A 20,282-nucleotide genomic window follows, 5' to 3' on the forward strand; every position below is an offset into this window, starting at 1 on the left:
CCCGTTTCAACCTTCTTCCACTTCCCTTTCATACCTTCTATTTCTTCTGTCATCACTAAATGTGATCCTTTCGTGGCTGCTATTTCCTCATGTATCCCACTCAGGTGCTTGTCACAGTGCTCTATAATGTCCTCTCTGTCTACTTCGTAGCGTCTTAACTTGTTGCTTAAGCTCTCAATCTTCTCTTTCGACTCCTTCATCTCCTCCTTCAGCACCTCTAATAGACCCTGTGTTTGACTGTCATGTTGGCTGTTTAGGTCTGACATGGTGTTCTCTTGGTTCCTCAATCTGTTTTCCACTCCCTTCAGTCTCTCTTTTATCATTCTGTCATCCTCATTCAATCTTTCTCTAAGTATTGCGTTTGCAGTCAAAATTCTTGCCACTTCGTCATGATCTTGATCTTGTTCTACTCCATCATGTGCCATGCTCAGCCCTCTTCTCCTGGTGACTGCTGGGCTTTGAAACCCGGATATTTGCTGGCCTGAGAACATCTTTTTGATTTCTGTCACGTTCTTCTCGCCTTCAATAAACTGAAACAGTGCACAGCAGTCTTCTGCTAACCTGCTCATGACTGGTTCGGCATTCGCCCTGTATGTTCTTCTCCTCAATATCCCTGGTGGGCAGTCTGACCTTTCCCGTCTTGCTACTATCAGTAGAGCTTCTCTTGTGTGATTCAGTATGTCTTCACTATTCATGCTTGCTGCAAGCAGCTTCTTCTTGGCCGTAACCCTGTCTAATCCTTCAATGTGAGACTTAATGAGATTATGTAACTGTCCAGGTGTCTCATCATCATCTTGGAATATGTCGTCTAGCCCCGTTAGCCATGTTCCTGAGCTGTCATGGCCCGTAAACTCTTCCTCTATGTACTCCATGCTTGGTAGTAGTTATGTAGGACTCACCAGGTTTTCTGTTGACAAACCGCTCGCTCCTGTCTCGGTACTTCCCTGCGGCCGTGATCCTCTCTCACTTCTGTAGAATTGGATCTACTATGACGTCTCTGCTCCGGTTCGTTTTCCTTCCTTCTTACTTCCAGAGGTAGGCCTTTGATTCCCAGGGCTTGTTACTGTCACTGGGGTCCTTCTTGAGTCTGTCTTGGCGACTCGCTTCTTCGTAAAGGGGGAGGGGGGCCCTTCTCTCGTTCTGGTGATCGCTCCTCTTGCGCCTGTGTTTCCCTTCCTTCCTCTCAGCTTGACCACCCCTGAGTCCCTCCCGGTTCTCTGGCCGGCTCCGCCGCAGCTCAGGCGTCAGGCGTCTCTGGTGCTCGTGCGCTGGGCGTCACTGCTTGCTGGCGTTGTAACCCTTCAGTCCCTTCGTAGTCCCGCCAACCCTGTAATTTAATAAGATGCTCGGCAGTATCTCACATAAACAAATGAGCTCTCTTATTCTCCGAAACTATGTGAACACTCTGTGAACACTCTGTGAACACAATGTACTTGCTACCCACCGGCAGGGGCCCGTAAAAGGGCCCACTGATGGTACAGCGCCTCGCCGGTGGGGAGGGGGGTGGTATGCGTCCCGCACTCCGCCCGCTTTTTCCGCCCAGCTCGCTCGTCCCGCCGAGTTTCTGGAAGACTCTGGTTTTCCCTCAGTCAGTGGCAGCTTCCTTCTATCTCTGCGACCCCGATAAAACTATCAGTATCCTTTGAAACTGACAAAATTTACGAGGTAGCTACGCAGCAAAGAAGGGCGCCGCCATCTTGGTCCGTGACGTCACAAATTTTTTCATTCATTCATTCATTCATTCATTCATTCATTCATTCATTCATTCATTCATTCATTCATTCATTCATTCATTCATTCATTCATTNAGGTTAAAATACGGATAAGAGGAGATGATCTAAATTTGGTAGAGTCACGGAAACATAGGCATAGAATATGTGCTAGATAAGACCTTTTCTCATCATCCATTATAATTTACTCCATTGCTACTGGTAGGGAAGAACATGTACTAAGTACATTGTAATTAGGCCAAGGATGTTTTCTTTTTCTGACTTTCTTACATGTAGGTTGACCACTGACCAGTAACATATTCAATGTTTACAGATTTGTTTATGAGAAGCTCCTCGGACCAAACACTACGCCGCACCATCTGGTTTACACCAGCGATAGAACCAACAGGAGCAAGATGGCTGCTTGTAGCACGGACCCAGCCATAGTGAGTCGCATCATGCGTCCTGACGATGCCAATGTTTCGGGAAACGTACATGGTGGGAATATTCTGAAGATGATAGAGGAGGCAGGGATCATTGTGAGTGCACGCCACTGTAATCTCTACGCAGGGGAGGAGGGGCGGGATCTGAGTGCTCCAAGCCTGGTTAGAATAGAGCAGATGGACTTCCTTCAACCAATGCATGTAGGTATGTACAAAACATACTTATATATAGTTATACATATATGTTGCCTAGTTGAGATCCACCATTTTTTCACTAAAAGGCATCCAGTGCAATTTCAGAGTGGCAAAACAACAAAATATTCTGGATGACGAAATCTGCCTGATATTGATATTACTGCCATTACTTAGCATATTTTTTTCATCATTTCCTACTTGCAGCATTTGAAATAGCCCATGGACGATTTAGTTACATGAGGAGTCTCTTAATTTTTTTGTACAGCCCAATGGCACCCATAAATAGCTAGAACCACCCTACATGTATGATGAAGACAAGCAACGGTTTTCCATCAGCAATATCGCATTTTTGCCTTTCAGATATCAGTATTCTTTTGGACAAGATTGATTTGACTTACTAATACTATATTAAACAATTACCAGAAGATTGGAAATCCAGTTTTGATGCCCTGAGATTGCATTACATGCCTTTAAATGATTCATTCATTCATTCATTCATTCATTCATTCATTCATTCATTCATTCATTCATTCATTCATTCATTCATTCATTCATTCATTCATTCATTCATTCATTCATTCATTCATTCACTAGAAAATTATTTCATAACATGGGGCAGTTCTTTAAGTGTTAAGCTTTGGAATTGGCTTCCCTGTCTGGCCTCTGCTCTTGAGACTGCCTTTTAACTTAAAATTAGTTAAATATTGCTTTACTGCATTGTGACTGAAATCAGACTGTCAGCAACTGATCAGTTATTTTCAATCACAAACCAGTACTGTGACAGTACTCAGTCTGGTACTGCATGTCCCTATGGCACACAATTACTCAAGTTCTGTGCTGTTTTCTCTCCAAGGTGAAGTTGCCCAGCTTCAGGCAGATGTTACCTTCACTGGACCTCATTCCTTGGAAGTCCAGGTCCGGGTTTGGGCCGAGAATGTCCTTAAAGGAAGCAAACGACTGACTAACAAGGCGTCTCTCTGGTATGTTCCCATCTCTACTGTGGCCCAAAAAGTGGCCGAGGTCCCACCTATGGTCTACTCATCACAGCAAGCAGAGGAGGCAGGACGGAAGAGGTATGACTACCAAAAGGCACATAGGGAAGAGAACAATCATGTGGTGAATAATGTCATTGAGCCTCGACCAATGGACTTGGAGGCTGAGCCCCACACTGTACGTTACTCCCAGTCCTCTCTCATCCATCTTGTGAACCCATCAGACACAGCCATCCACGGGTTTGCCACAGGAGGGGTCACACTGAAGCTGATGGACGAAGTGGCAGGGATCACAGCGGCAAGGCATTCCAAGAACCGTGTGGTGACCGCATCCATAGAGGCCACCAACTTCCACCGCCCTGTCCCTAAAGGCAGCCTGATGCACCTAATGGGCAGAATTAGCTTCACAAGCAGCAGGTTAGACACAAAGAACGAGAATGCATTTCACAGCCAGGATGGGTTTTCTACACATAAAAAATCAATGTCAGGTTTGTCTGGAAATGATTGCAGTACCAAATTCTTAGGCAGAAAAATGTGGCCCTGTGATACGATTTTCTATATACAACCTGAAATTTTTGTTTGAAAATCACTTGAATTTGTCAAGAATACATTTACTAGTTATTTTTACTACCCGGCAGTATAGAAGCTTGGCTTCTGGAGACCAGAGGAGCAGTTTACCACCTGGTTCATCATGTCAAGTAACATGGCCGGCTAGGCGTAGCCTACTGCGCTTGACTTCTGCAGAGATTGATGGGAGGGGCCTGTAGAGTTGTTTGTTACAATGAAGTTGTGAATTTCCACCAAGATTTGTTCTGTATGAACCATAGCATCTTGGTTAGGGCTTTTATCTTAAGGTCTGAAACAGCAAAAAAGTTTCAAATCCCTTTGGAATCAGCTTAAATTTATATATTGTGCATCATTGCACCAAACTGAGCTTTGGAGTTCTGTGGAGCTGTCTCTTAGTTAACTGTCTGCTCCCTATTGTTGCTAGCTACCATGGACTACGGACTGTTGGGGATGGCAACCTGATTTTTTTTTTAGAACATGAAAATCTATGCATGTACGGATGTCATCCATAACTGCCACTTTCAGTCTGTAACACAAACACACTGACCTGTCTCTGGGACCCCTGCTGGGGGACCGAAAAAAAGGTCCTGTTCCACCTATATTGCTCAGCTAGGCCACAAATAAGCATACAATTTAGTGTAATACCAGTACAGTATGGGTACTTAGTGATCAGGTATTTTAAACCTGTACCCGATCAATTTTTGCTAAACAGTACCTGTACACAACTCTACTGGTAATGAACAATTTCTCCTCATATCTGTCCAGAACAATGGAAGTTGAGGTTGCGGTGGACCTGGAGAAGATGACAAGTGGAGGGATGACAAAGGAGCGGGCAGCGACATCGTTCTTTACATTTGTGTCACTAGGGGCTGATGGGAAACCCATCCCAATCCCTCCTCATAAGGTGATGTCTGTGTTTTGTTAATTGTTCTGCGTGAAAAATTATATTCTCAGCAATTAGAATGATCCCATTCATTTTCCCTGCACATGGTAATGCTACTGTGATGATGATGTACAGAGAGCTCTAGCCACCACCTGTTTTTCTGTGAAGGAACTTTGCGGCGTGTAACGGAAAATTTTGAAACCAATCTGTCAAAAATCAACAAAAATCTTTGGTAAATACATTGTACACAATGTAACGTTACATGTATATAGAAAACATCTAGAGTGCTGTCAACAACCACTCTCAACCCCATGATTTGCTTCTCAAAATGCATGAAATTGCATTTTTGAGGGCTTGAAAATCTAACATTTCCTGGGGGAGCAGACCACACTCTTACACCTTGTGCAACCGTGCGAGTGACGTGCATCGACGCCACTCCTTCCCCACATTTTCAAAAAAACATAGCAGACATGGCTTCCCAATAAAACGTACGGACAAAAAGCACATACGGCGGGTTGTGACCGAGGCTTAAGGCTGTAATTTTCATCATCTATTCAAATAGACGGTCTTCCCTACTCAAGTTAAATTTTATTGTATGAAAGTGGCGTCGTGTGGTGTAGTGGTACATCACTGGACTATGAAACAGAGAGACCCGGGTTCGATTCCGTGTCGTACCCGAACAAGTCCGAACATGCGCCCCGACGTTGTACCCTTGGGAAAGGCACTTTACACAACTTTCCTCACTTCACTCAGGTGAAAATGAGTACCTAGCTTCGGTTAGGGGCGTCTTATCGGATGGGACGTTAAAATGGAGGTCCCATGTTTGAGGAGAGACACACCTCAAGCACGTTAAAGAACCCACGTGAGTGGAAGTGGAACAAACCATTATGGTCTAAAAATGGGGTAGGGAATTTTCCCGACCAGCCTCGTAACCCCTGCTTCTACTATTGGGTCAGTTAGTCCTCACTACTTGTGAGAAATTGGGCTGGTCTCAATCCTGATGTTTCTGACTCAGGGAGAAGAGTTGCTGTTACAGTTCTACTCGGTAACCCATAACCCAGGTGAGTGGTAATACCATTCAGGACTGGTGGTAATGCCATTCAGGTGATACCATTCAGGTGGTTAACCAACCTTGAAGTGGCCAAACGACCGTGTTACGTGGCGACCACTAAGTAAAAAAAATTTTTGGCAGAATTATGGCAAAGAACCTCTACATTTACATACCCACATACATGTTCACTTTAAAATGCAAATCCGAGGCAAAACCCCAAAGTATTCTGGATGAAGAAAATTATCTGTGACTGATATTGACATATACTTCACTTTCCTCATCAGGTCATACTTCAAGCGTTTGAAATAGCCAAGAAACAGGCTACAGTGTATGTGTGGCGCCTCTTTGATTTGAGGCTACTGCCCATTCATAGCTGGTATCGGATTTATCAGGTCTGTACACAATGTAGTTAATATTTACAAACAGACCTGATAAATTCCTGATGTACAGACCCCATCCTCATACACACGACACACAAAACTACCCATATTGCAAAATACAGGACTCAATCACATTTAAACATTTATATAGGAGATTTAGCCAAGAAAATGTCTTCCAAGACATAGCACAATCCTCCTGGTACAGTGTGCTAAAAATTTGCTAAATTACAATGATGTAGAAGAAGCTCTTAACAGCTTCATGGTCCTCTTCAATGATGTAGCCAACTGTCATGCTCTAGTCCACAAGACAACCGTTAGGTCATCACCAGCCCAGTGGGTAGATGAGGATCTAACGGTGTGACTTCTTATAATTTTATGGATCTGCAACACCAGGCTAAATGTGAAAACTTTCGGCATGTCTTCAGATTTCAGGAATTATAAATGCCTCAGGAATGACGGCGTAAGAGAAAAGGAAGACAAAGAAGGCCTGTTGAATTTAAGAGCAGTTACAAACACACAGTAAAGACAGAGACACTAATATAAACAGCTTTGGAATCTACATTGTACATGTAATAAATGGCATGTTGGCTAGAAAGACATGTAATACATGTACACCTTACTTCATAGAAACTGATGATGATGAACAGATATGGATTAAACCCAGAGACATTGCAGAGTACTTTTAATTAATGATTATTTCATTTAGTAAGGTCAATGACCTTACACATGTTGTATATCCAAACATAGAACAGGCACTAATCAAGGAGTATACCATGCCACACCACAGTTTATTTTGGGTTTCAGTTTGATTCTACCAAGGACATTCGTAAGAAAATTCAAACTCTACTACTGGATCAGTTACGGATTTTTATTTCCGGACGTTTCAAGTGACATCCATCACTCTTCTTCAGCGTCACAATGAACAGAGAACCGATTCACTCTTATATACAAGTAACTAGAAAGACCGGTTAAACAACAAGGTCCGTAAGAAGCTTTATCATGTAAAAGAACGGTTCACTCAATATACAGGTAATTAGAACTTCAGATGAAGCCAAGTCCAAGGAACACAGCCACCTGAAGAACACCCTAAACAAGTGTGGGTACCGAACCTGGACTTTCAACAAAGCCCTACAACCTACCGACAAGTCTAAGAAACTAAGAAGCAAACCACTCGACAAGAAGAACACTACCAACATCACCATCCCTTACATTGAAGGAGTATCAGAGAAACTGCGACGCATCCTCCAGGGCTTCAACATCGGCACCAACTTCAAACCCTATTCTACCCTAAGACAGAACCTGGTTCACCCCAAAGACCGCGTACAGAAAGGCATCAAGTCAGAGGTAATCTACAGACTCAAATGCGAACCGAACTGCAATGACACCTACATCGGGGAAACCAGCCAACCTCTGAAGGAGAGATACAAACAACACCAGGGCTACAGCAAGTGGCTACTCTTCTGCCATCTACCATCACACCAAACACAACCAGGGACACTCTTTCAAGCTAGAGGCAACAGACATCCTCGACCGTGAACCACGATGGTACGAGCGCGGAGTGAAGGAGGCCATCTATGAGCGCATCTACAACCCCACCCTGAACAGGAAGGGGGGACTGCGCATTGAACTCTCAAGCACATGGGACCCCGCCCTGCCACAGCCCAAGGGACAGTAACTTTTCCTATGGTAATTTCCTACCATAGGAACCTACCTTACATGACGAAGACTCTTACGGTTGTTGAACAGGTTTTTTTAGTTCTAATTACCCGTATATTGAGTGAACCGTTCTTTTACATGATAAAGCTTCTTACGGACCTTGTTGTTTAACCGGTTTTTCTAGTTACTTGTATATAAGAGTGAATCGGTTCTCTGTTCATTGTGACGCTGAAGAAGAGTGATGGATGTCACTCGAAACGTCCGGAAATAAAAATCCATAACTGATCCAGTAGTAGAGTTTGAATTTTCTTACGAGTATCGTTTACCTGGATGTCTAACCTTCATCAACGTACCAAGGACATTATACCTTGATTCTACACACCTTCAAATCTAGCAACTGTCTCTTTCAGGAAATGAATCTGAAGCAAAAACACTGTATAGAAATGAAGGATATTCCTCTATCTACCAGAACAGTAGAATTTCAATTTCTTGAACCTCTTTTTTTGGGGGGGGGAGGATTTTCCGATGAAAAATGATGCCAGATATTGGCGATTTCCACGTTGAATTAAACCCATCACCCATGATTTAGCTACCAAAAATGGTGGTATGGTTATGTGAGCGGCAGCATGCACCAACCTGCAGGGGTGTCTCTGCCTCACACAGTGCAGCCACCCCTCACAAGCAAACACAGAACCCGGCAAACTCTGCTGAAATATTTGTTAAACGAAAGAACGTTCGCTGCCCACGAATGTCCAGACAAGTCAACTACTGTACCTAGTTTGTCTTCGCCAGCCTTACATTAAACATTTCATGGAGGTATGAGGTCACCAAACTCGAGTTAATCATGAAAGATGATTGGGTAATTTGTGTCTAGTCCCGGTCTACCTATTTACCGGAAAACACATATAGGAGGCTTAAATCTACCGGAATACACCCTGCATTGATGAGATAAGATCCCAAGTCGCTGTATTTTGGCATAAGATAACTTATGTAGCCCAGTGAACAAGAAATCACTAAATAATGAATCGGCGGAGGCAACCCGGCCAGTCTCCACGTTTGTTTACATAGCGTAACGCGCAGCGCGATCATCCCACAGTCGACATACCAAATATCATCACAATCCATCACAAACTCCATGTTATGCTAAGCACAAATATCAGAAAAACACACACACATGTGCACACACACACACATGCAGGTACACACACACATTCACAAACATTATATATAACACATGCATGCACACACACACACACACACATGCACACGCTTACACACAATACAGATACATACACACACACTCATACACAATGTACTACACACTTCATTGCTGTGAAGGTACAGCTATATATATAGTTATGGTCCTCATACCTTTGTTGAAGGGGTGGATTGTCAGTTTTGATGTCTCAGTAATTTGAAAGGCATGCTGTCTATCTCTCCATAGATCACCACAGAAGAAGAGAAGTTGAGATTTGAAGAGGGGAAAGGAAGATATGAGAGAAAGAAAGCTGAGAGAGAGGCTCACAAGAAGGTGGACACATAAACAATACACTGGTCCTGTCATGCTATCAATATTAGCAGTTCAAAAATGTACAACTGTACATCTGTCAACTCCATTAAGGAGGCATACCTCCTTCAGGAGTTTTGTGGTGGAGGCGATTTTTCTGTTCACAGCTAGATTATAGGGTTGCCTTTGTTTAAATGGCATGTAATTTTATACGTCATCTCGTGTCCAGTCACGCCCTTCATGATGCACGTGTATCTATTTTTACCGTAGCTGCTTTCGCGGTCAATGTAATACATGTATTTCAAATGCACCCTGCATTTATGAGGCAAATTGGTATGGCCTATGGTTTTGAATAGTGAGTCTGGCCGTATCCCATATAGCAGACGTTTGGTGGGCTGGTAATAAGAAACAGATGCGTGTCTCACGTTGTTTATGTATGGTGGTAAATTTCAAATGTGTTTGCAGTCAAAAAATATGTAATTGCGTATATGGTGTGCCATTATGTCCGTGATGATGCACATGTTTTTCTTTTCTCCGGAGCAGTTTTTATAATGAAGTAAATGCATATTTTAGAAACATTTCTATAGTCGTGTGGAACAGGCCATATAGACGAGGTGCTGTATTGTACAGTAAGTAGATATCGGGTGGGTTTTGTGTACTAGTACTTGTTGGCAAGTACCTTTTGGGATATTGTGACTTACTAGACTATAGTTTGCACCTACTACGACGTCTTAAAAATAAATGATATTTTTAACATCTGTTTATTGATTCATCGTAAAAAAAATCTCACGTACAAGGGCGCTGAATTGTATACATGAACTTGCGTTATATGCAGTAAATGAAAGATGTTGTGGAAGGTGACTTTGTTAGTAATTTGTTGTGTTGTTAATTTTATGTACATGTAGCCTGTATTTGTACAAACGCTCGGGGTTTTATAACACCAAGGGGGCGGCCACCACGAGCGGGATCTTAATTTGGCTAGGGATTTAGCCATTTTAACTATACGTTGTTACCAGTTGTGAAGTGCTCACACACTGTTTACATACGCTATACTGTTCCCAATCTGCAAAATATAAAACTTCACGGAGAATTGTCGCCTATGACAACTTGTTTTGTTTTAATTTAACATTGTTACAGCTTGGGAAATGTATTGGGACAATAGTGGGAAATGTATTCCTGTCAGCCATTAGAGCACCCTGAAAACACATTACACATAAGGATCAATATGCAAATTGATTTTTTATGAGATAATTTTGATTTCAGTCAATAAACCTTGGATTCCCTCAGATACATTGTACAGTAACAATCAGGGCTCTCCAGGAAAGAACAAAGGTCAGAGAGACTTCACATTATAATTTTTTCTTGAGAGGCCTGGAAAAACATCACCAAAGGGACATTAAATTCAATTAAACTGGACAGTAAATTCAATTTGATATTCATATCTTTTATTCCCACCAGAAGCAATGAATTAGTCTGTTAAGTTTTTATGAACTTCTCTGATCAATGTTCCAATCTTCCGTCATGTATAATTTGATGATTTTAGAGTCTTTAGAGGCTTAGACAAAAATTACCAAAGGGGCAATTTAAATTTGACTAGAAAGATAACATTTCCTTCTGTGACGGTAAACATAAATATCATCTTTTATGCCCACCTGAAGTATAGTATGTAAAGTTATCATGAACTTCTCTGATTAATTGAAAATGTATCCCTCTCCCAATTTAGTACTGGCTAGACTGGTGGAAATTGAAACGCCCTGGATTGAGTTGAGATTGGTGGTAATGTACGTTTGTAAATTGTGCAGTAGACTAGTGTCTTAATTGAAGCTCTGTTGATATCAAGCAGTCCAAGTTGTCTGGTGCGACAGTCCAGGTTAGATATAGTGTATACTAAAAAAGTCATCATCATCACCAAAGTGTATTTGAGGGTTAATGACCTGCTCGAGGTGTACATCGTGTCATCAGGCCTGATCATAAGGCCGGAATAACTTAAGACTCCATTCTTGCATTGGAGGGGGTAAATTTGGAAAACTCCAGTAAACGTGACGTGATGTTGATCTAAGTTTAGTATGCGCTCTAGCAACTTTTGAGTTGGTTAATTTTTGGAAAAGGTTGACGTTAATGTTGCGAGTGAACTTAATTTTCTCGCAAATATTGCCTTTCAATACCAAGAGTTCATGCCTACATGGACACTCATGATAATGTCCTTGATTTCATTCAGTTTACTCCCCACTGATCCCTCACCCATTTTTTGTAGCAGTGCATATTATGTTCTTTAAAAATCGATTTGATTTTACAAAATGTTTTTCAAAGCAAAGTTTTGAAAAAATCAAAGGATAACCAAATAACTGATTCTGACGGTTCAAAGACTTAGTAATACTAGTAATACATAGCATTATATTGGATGTGATGATGTCCAACATGGTTGAACAGGGTGAATTAAGCTTATCTAAATTTTTAAAAGCAAGAAACTCAAGTCTGCTTAGTCACACCAGTTTATTTTCTTAATGACAAACTTCCTACGTTTACCACCATTATCCGCACCAAGCTGTAGTGAACCCTCCATATTCTTAATAACCTACATGTACCACCACAGACAGGATACCAATGCATGATGCACACTGCACACATCAACATTATTCAGATTCAAATGCACTGCTTCCTAACAATCTAGAATTACAGCTTGATTTTTTCAGCTCATCTGTAAACTGTTATTTCAAACATTATGACTTTTAGTAGATTTAGTACGCTTAAAGCCATGTTGACATTGCCTGCAGTACTATACAGATAACACATAATTATACATGTACATGTACCACAAATGTTGAGTGAAGAATACATTGTTTGGATTAATGTAGTTGTAATGACCGTGGTCAGTGCTGCATAATACTACATGTAGTATATGATAAGGCCACACCATTTTTTATTTGTTGGTTCATGTATCACCCACTTCCATTTCTTCTGATTTGCCAAAAAAAAAAACATATCAGCTTCTGAATCAACTCCAAAATGCTCACAGTAGAAGGAAGTCTCTTCGGAGTTGTTACTGTACAGTTTTTCCATCTATCAATGCAGTGGTTTGATTAAAAGTTTGAAATTCATTGTTTGAATTACAACCAGCCTGGTATGTTGACTTCATAGCTCCTATCATTCATGGAGCATTTTGGACTATTATAGGATGCCTATAGGTCTGGTTTTTATCTCACCCTGTCACTTCATTTTTTTTCTGAACAAATCCGAGAACCAACAAATCGCATTGGTGTGGCCTTGGTACAGGTGTTTTGGGCCCCTGCGAAAACTAACACACAGTTATTTTAATTATCACACAGGGTTCTAACAGTATCACACAGGCCTTTTTAAGTTCCATTATATAGAGTAATTTGAACATTTTGTGTGTTCTGCAAAATTCCAAAATTGGATTTGGACATTTAATTTAGAATTACTTTTCAAGTTGTTACCTTTTTTGTTTAGGGACACAAAATTCCCCAAATTCAGGCACATTTCAGATTGAAATGTGGGTTATCTTGGGCTGGTATGACACATAAAATACAACATGGACCCTGCCATTCCTACTGTTGGGGGTGTATCTCCCGTCGAATTTCACTGGTAGAGCCAGAAATGTCTATAAAACGTCTGCACATTTTTTAAACATTTGTAAGAATGCTTTTCCCAGGTCTTTACAGGGTCTTTTTGGGGAGGACTTGCTTGTTGTGTTTTCCATTGTACATGAGGTGTCTGTCAGAATGTCTTCAGAACAAAAGTGTGAAAACTGGCATGCATATGAAAAGCACTGCACAAAGCCAAGACAATTTATAGGGTAGGACACCATTAATTAATAGACAGATGCTAATATCTTTATAAGTGCGCATTGTGCTAAACAAAGGACTGTCTCCAAGGGGTGTCCCTACCTGACGTGTGAAGAGACTATGGATATAAAATGTCCACCTTGGGTTATTTCGATGTCGTTTTTCAGTAACTATGTCTACTGAATGTTCTCCCGACTGGCCTTTGTTCAGCAATGTCTAAATCATGTCTAATGTCCGTTAGACGTTTTATAGACATTTTTGGCTCTACTCAAAGAATCCGACCCACATTTGGGCTGGTACCTCGTGTGATACGGAATACACCGTGTTGTATTCTCTGTATATAATATGCATGTCATTATTACATGTATATAATTGTACAGTGATTGTACATAAAGTTGACATACAGCTTTTCCATTTACATCTACATACTCGTAACTTGGAAGCCTTCGGCAGCAACTGACACCTACTGTCTGTCTACTCTCACTAAAGTATTATCTACTTCTTTCTACATGTACATGTAGTACAGATAACCTTGAGCAATGTTAATATCATAGTACAAGTGTCGATGAAGTACAAGTCTATGAAGTAGTTTTTTTAGTTTACATCACATTGACCAGACTGAGGATTCTACTTTATGCATTCAATATTTTGAAGTCACATTTTAATACATGATGGATCCCAATCACCCCAACCACCAGGTTAGGTCAACTCCAGCAACTTGGTATTGTACAGTGAGAAATCTCAACAAGAAGAATATCAAGCCTAAGGACAAACAGGTATTGGGGTTGGAAATTCATTTTTTTTTTGGAATAGGTGCACTGGTGCACCCAACCTAAAAAATTTTGGGGTGCACCATTTAAAATAATCTTAAACAACAAATATTTCTGACACTTGGATGTCAAGAATATGCTGTATATTATTGGTATAAATTTAATATCTTTACAATCATACATACATGTATGAAAGATATGAAAATATTGGGTGCATCAGTGTACCCACAAAAAAAAAATTGGGTGCACATGCACCCAGTATTTTGAGCCCTGTGTCCATCTACAGATTTTAATGAAATCTTAAGATTGGAAAAAAAAATTACTCGTATCTAAAACAATTCCCTTTTGTTATACAATTTGTACTAACAAAGTAACATTCCTTCCAATGATTTCTTCAACAGCAGATTGTGTCCTTGATTTTGGTGGCGGTGACCACACCCCCTGGTCCAGCCAACGACGTGAAGCCCATCAGGTCAAGGTCAATCTGCCTGGCCGCCTGCCGGCCCTCTGAGATGGCAGTTACCACCAGGGACTGGCCACGCCTACAGTCTACAAATTATAATAGCAAAAAATACAAGAACTGTTATTGGGTGGGCCTGCTATTCTCTCCTTGCAGCCAAGGGCCGAATTGTGTGAAGCTTTTTTTTCCCTTTTTTTCTATCATGTGCTGATGGGTTGTAACACTCCTGGCTAATCATTGGTTTACAGCAACTGCAAAGTTCTAGCTACATGCAGAGGTCCTGGTGCTGGAAAGAAGATGCCGGTGTACTCTTGTTTTGAATGACTGGAGGTTGTTGTCAGGGATCAGGCTGACCACATTGTCTGTGAGACTGTTCCAGATGTGTACTAGAGGAAAGTATGAAAGTTCTGCCTGTGGAGTGAGTTCTAGAGGGCATGTTTTCCAGTGAAGAAACTGCTGTGGGTTGTGTATCTGATTGTGTATGGTTGGGGAAGCAGCTTTTTCAGGTCTGGTGGGCATGTGGACATGTGCATTTTGTAGATCAGAGAAACGGGCCACCTGTAGTGTAGTGATGGGATGTTCAGTTCAGTTCTGGCATCTTGTTCATTTGCACCAATGATGTGTAATACAATGTACTTTTTTCTGGATGGAATCAAGGAGTTTTAGCGACATGACAGAAGCCCCCATCCTGCATAATGATGCATATTCCATGAGGCTTCGTACCTGGGCCTTGTACACTGTGTCACTTTCCATTTGACTGCCCAGTTACTCATACTGCAGACTTTCTGTTGCCGCTCTGCTGTCGTCGCCTGTCTTGATTACACAGTACAGGTCAGAGTCATCAGCTTACAATTTGTGCGGCTGCCCTTCAACGCTTATTCTGGTGACCTCAATACGACCCCAGGTGTGGCCATAAGACTGTAAGGAGCAGTGGCTCTCCCTAGCCATTTAACGATTCCTATCTGCGGGCTATCCCAAACAGTTCAACCAAAGCTACATGACATGTGTACTAGGTGTAAATTTCCATCTACATGTAAGTGATGCAAGGAAAGTGCCTTTCCCTTGGGGTACAACATTGGTGACTGGCAGGAATCGGACCCAGGGCCTTTTGGTTCTCAGCCGATCACTTTGCCATTACGCCAATCGACCACACAATAACTGATTGTTCTTCACACCACTACACTTGTAATAAGATAAGTGAAGCAAAACCGTTAATAAATTTGATCATTTTATTGGGTAAACTCTTCATATTTCAGTGCAGGACATCCAAAATTTTGAATTTCGATTCCTTTAAAAAACTTGTAATTTTTTATAAAAAAACAGAATACTTGATTGCGTCTCGGAGAGGGAAGCTGGAGAGGCATCGGGGTAAGTGGGGTACTTTCTGTGTATAGTGTATTTCTATGTATTAATTTTACTTTATGTATTAGATTTTAGGGAGACGTTATGTTTATGTCTATTGTTTGTGTGAATATGAATAAAAAATTTACAAAAAAAAAATAAGATAAGTGACTGGTTTTTTAAGAGATTAGTGTACAACAAATTAGTTGACTTAGCTCACAAATGTTTCCTCTCTGAGATCTTATTCAACTAATCTTTGGAGGAATTTGGGGATATTTTTGCGCTGTCAGGAAAAAATCTTCCCACCACCATGACATTTCTATATGTGGGAAAAAAGGTCTCTCAGTCTCATATCGCTAGTCCCAAAATCTCCAGTTCCAACATAGTGTAATTCAATGTGTGAATTGAGCTAGTCTGCACATTTACGGTATAATAAATAAGCTGTGAAATGCCGTACCTCCAGCAGCATACAGCTTGGGAATGTTGCACTTGTATGGAGCACTAGAGGTGTCAAAGTTTGAGCGTGGGTCCTGAAACAGATAATAAAAAAACCTGGATAAAGATACAGCCTTCAGCATGTAAAGCATACATCATGTATATGTACATGCTACAATCACTGGAAAAAGTAGAACTTTCTTCGTTTTATCACCATTGCCATAAGGTTTTATTTATGGTAGCATTTGTATGTATGTAAAAATGCTATGTTAACTTGTAACATAACATAACATATCATAACATAACATAACATACCATCTGTGTATGTATGTGTGTTTGTTTGTTTGTTTGTTTGTTTGTTTGTTTGAACCATAGAATGTCACATATAACTGCCAGGAATTTCATAGGTATTTTGAAGTCAGTGAACATTCATTAAACCAATCTTACTCAATCAGTACATCATTTGCACAATTTACGAGGAAATGCTACAGATTGGTAAACCTGGCACAAGAAAAGGTTTGACGTTTACTACGAAATCACATTGAAAGAGTACCTAAAACAAGTACATATAATTATAATTTAATTACCAGGTCCACCCCCAGCTCATCAGCAATGGTGTTCTCAGGCCCCAGAAAACCCATAGCCAGCAGGATGAGGTCGGCTTTGAAGACCTTTTCACTGTCAGGCACGTCTTTCATCTGCCACCTGCCAGCCTCGTCACGAACCCATTGCACCTTGACAGTACGCACACCTGCCACATTACCCTCACCATCATCCAGGAACTCCTGTGGGATGAACCAATGACCATCTGTGAAAGCTTCCATCCCTCGCATACATTATGATAACAAAGTAAGGACACGTACAATACTGTAAATTAATTTACATTTTGCAACACTACCTAAATCTTGTGGCAGTGTAAATCAAGCATTATAGCATTATCTTCTACTAGTTCACAGTTGAAACTGTATGATTCGGGTAACGACCAAACCGTACTGGATCTATGTATTTTTGTGAATTGCAAATGATGCTTGCCTAGTAGAATTATTAGCCTACGGGACGTCTCTGCTAGGAAGATCATGGATTATGCTTGTACTTGACTGTTATGTAAGTAGCGAAGCATGATTGTTCCCGGTCACACTGTAGCTGTGTGACTGTCCGGAAGACCCTGACATGCATGGGAGTACGTGTTGAATATGTTTTACTTGGCCGCTGAGCAAGTATGAAGGGTGCATATTTGGTGAAGTTAAGTAAATGTTTGTTATTCGTATATGATTGTGCTTTGAATAACACTGTATAGCAGCGGTCTGTCTGTAGTAAATAAGTTACCACCAACTTATGTACACATGTTCCTATTAACTCAGCGAAATTAAGTTGATAGCAGCCCGCATTTAAAATAGAACACACATTATATAACATGTACAAAAATGCATTTAAGGGCAAATGCCAGTTGAAGGGGGTAGTAATGTAACGGACGGTCGTAAATTTAAATATAAGAACTTAAGATCATGGTAGAACAATCGTATCTAACGGATGGGTCCCATGCACTGTTCGTCGTTCAAATAGCCAATCCCGTTCCAATGGTTTTAAAATAAAGTGAGTTGAGCTAAAGCTATTCATCACTGCAGACGCGTGTATTCATCTTGTAACAATATCTTCATGATCTTCTGTGTATTTCAGTTCATTGACAAGGACATTGTTGCACTCCTCACTCACCTTACTGAGTATCTCAAAGTGCCGAGGGTCCTTTCCATACTTCAGTCTAACCTCCTCGTGACCGTAGTCCACGCGGAACACGCGGGGCCACAGTGGCCATGGGTTGCTGGCTGCCCGCTCCTTCGGTGGCTCAGGGAGGATCTCAAATGTTGTCACAGTCTTGGCACCCTGGATAATATTATGTATAATTATGACATTGTACACAAGATCCAAGATTTTAGCGATATTATGCAAGATTTTTTACGCCAAAACTGAAAATATAAATAATTGAAATTTCCTCATCTAGATTGTCATTTTCAGTACATTTCAGGGGCCAGGGACTCAGCACAGCGCGACAATAAGTTGCACCAGGCTCCTAAAAAAGAATGTAAACAAACAACATGGCTGCAATCCCTGCTAGTGCAGAGGAGTTGGCAGTTTCCAACATGTTTCTGTGGTGCAACGATGTTGATATTTTACTCCCTAAATGTCACTGAACCCAGGTACATGTAGGCTTAAAGTGTGTCAAATAACAGTGTAACCCTAGTGAAAATCTTACATTACAATTCAAACTCTACTACAGTAACTGGATAATTTACGGAGATTATTTATGGACGTTTCAAGCGACACCCATCACTCGTCTTCAGCATCACTAAAATGAACTGACAGAACTAGTTAACACTTGCTCATGGAAAGGAACTGGAAAAACTGGATGAACATATTAAGGACTTCTAAATGTCACTTGAAATGTCAAGAAAAAATCTCCGTAAGTTATCCAGTAGTAGGGGTTGAATGACCTGGAGGTCTAACCATCATCAATGTAAGAACAATCATAATGATATTAAACATTTTTGCGTTGCGTGCATAGTCCAGTGGTTAGCGATCCTTCTTCTGGACTAAGAGGTTGGGAGTTTGAATCCCAGCTGCTGTCGCTCACTCAACATGCATGCTATTGTTTAGGGTCGCATCCTTAGGAAGGGACGTTAAGCCGTGGTTCATTGCGCTAGTCGAAAAGAGCTAGGGGAATTTCCCCCAGGCCGGTACAATGAACCTGTAAATACTGTACATGGTGTCTGTCTTCTCTGCCACGACCAGTGGAAGATTAGCTCTTGAATGAGCTAAACTAGTTTTGAGATCACTTTCACTTTTTTTTTAATGGGCCTAGTATAGAGTGTATTCACAAAATGTCATCACCCCTGCTTTCCATGCGCCGTCATGTTGTGGTACATTCCAACTTGGTAACAATTTGTCAAGAGAGCCCATTGATTTTGATGTATTTGGATCAGTATTTGGATCAGTAAACGACTTCACACAGGAACTTACAAGTAGTTACAAGTTACAGGTGCTCATTATGTCCTTTTCACGGCTGACCTTTTCTGTCTGTTCCTTGCTTCTTCTTCCTATGCCTACATGGCTACGAAGTCAGTCCAGTACCATTTCTGAGTGGATACCCATCGTTTGCTTTACATGTAAAAATATGAAATGTTTGCCACACACACACACACACACATTGGCTCACGTAACTTCATTTAGCAGGAGTCGTCGTTGATGTCTAGTCATGACAGAAATCCACACTGAAGGTACAGATTTCTTACTCCCTTCACATGCTTCTCAGTACTGGTGTACAAGAAACACAAAACATTAACATTACTAAATTATGAAGTTATCTGATCTATATGCACTTTACCGGTCCCAGGCCAACATTCAACCACAAGGGAAACATTGATTATGAAGCATATATTTGTCAATTTTACAGAGCACACATAGGGCTCTGCTATAGGACGGCGTTCAAGTGTACCACAACATGACGACAGTCTGCTCCTTGCTAGGGTGGCATTTAAGTTGCTACAGGGAGGGTCACGTGAATACGCCCTATATACCTGATTGTCACTTATGTTAAATATCTTGTTTGAGGAGTATAAGTGGCAAGTGACCTGTCTAAGAGCAGTGCCAATACAGTCCACGCCTGTGTCTCCACCTCCAATGACCAGCACATCCTTGTCCTTGGCCATGATGGGACTGATGGTAGTGTTTCCATGCTGCTTCTTCTGCCATTTCTCCAGGAAACTCATGGCAAAGTGAATTCCTTGCAGTTTCCGGCCTGAATAAAGTGCAAAAGGTTAAAAGCTAAAAAAGCAAAAAAAAGAAGCTATTCTTTATTCATATGGCCATCAGTTTAAGTTGTTGGTTGTCAAATTTTTGGAGAAAATTAATTACCGGGAAGGGTAATTAATACAAAAAATACAGGCACAAGTCATCCTGCACTAGTCCCAAATGGTATCATAATATGAAAAAAAACTTTTTAAAAATTAATCAATCATATTTTGTCTTTCTTTCTGTATTCTTAATTGGCCCAATGTGCTGCAGTTTCAAATTTCTTCTATTGAGCCCAACATAC

General features: G+C 41.0%; 2 protein-coding genes across 3 annotated transcripts in view; one reads left to right on the plus strand and one right to left on the minus strand.

The window, feature by feature from the left end:
- LOC109473649 (cytosolic acyl coenzyme A thioester hydrolase-like) overlaps positions 1–9,840 on the plus strand; it is a 20,621-nt gene extending 10,781 nt beyond the window's left edge. For both annotated transcript variants that reach the window (XM_019773599.1, XM_019773590.1), the window contains exons 2-5: positions 2,044–2,357; positions 3,201–3,756; positions 4,672–4,810; positions 9,321–9,840. In XM_019773599.1, coding sequence (XP_019629158.1) covers positions 2,044–2,357; positions 3,201–3,756; positions 4,672–4,810; positions 9,321–9,419 — 1,108 coding nt within the window. In that variant the 3' untranslated portion in view covers positions 9,420–9,840. The remainder of the gene's footprint in view (positions 1–2,043; positions 2,358–3,200; positions 3,757–4,671; positions 4,811–9,320) is intronic.
- A 2,017-nt stretch (positions 9,841–11,857) lies between these two features.
- LOC109473320 (putative glutamate synthase [NADPH]) overlaps positions 11,858–20,282 on the minus strand; it is a gene marked incomplete at its 5' end in the record, with an annotated part of 27,522 nt that continues 19,097 nt past the window's right edge. Inside the window, 4 exon segments of the mRNA XM_019773193.1 lie at positions 11,858–14,505; positions 16,215–16,287; positions 16,780–16,977; positions 17,906–18,073. Of these exon segments, the coding sequence (XP_019628752.1) occupies positions 14,351–14,505; positions 16,215–16,287; positions 16,780–16,977; positions 17,906–18,073 (594 nt within the window).

The sequence above is a fragment of the Branchiostoma belcheri genome, unplaced genomic scaffold (assembly GCF_001625305.1).
Source record: "Branchiostoma belcheri isolate BF01 breed outbred unplaced genomic scaffold, Haploidv18h27 scaffold100, whole genome shotgun sequence".
In the NCBI taxonomy this organism is placed as follows: Eukaryota; Metazoa; Chordata; class Leptocardii; order Amphioxiformes; family Branchiostomatidae; genus Branchiostoma; species Branchiostoma belcheri.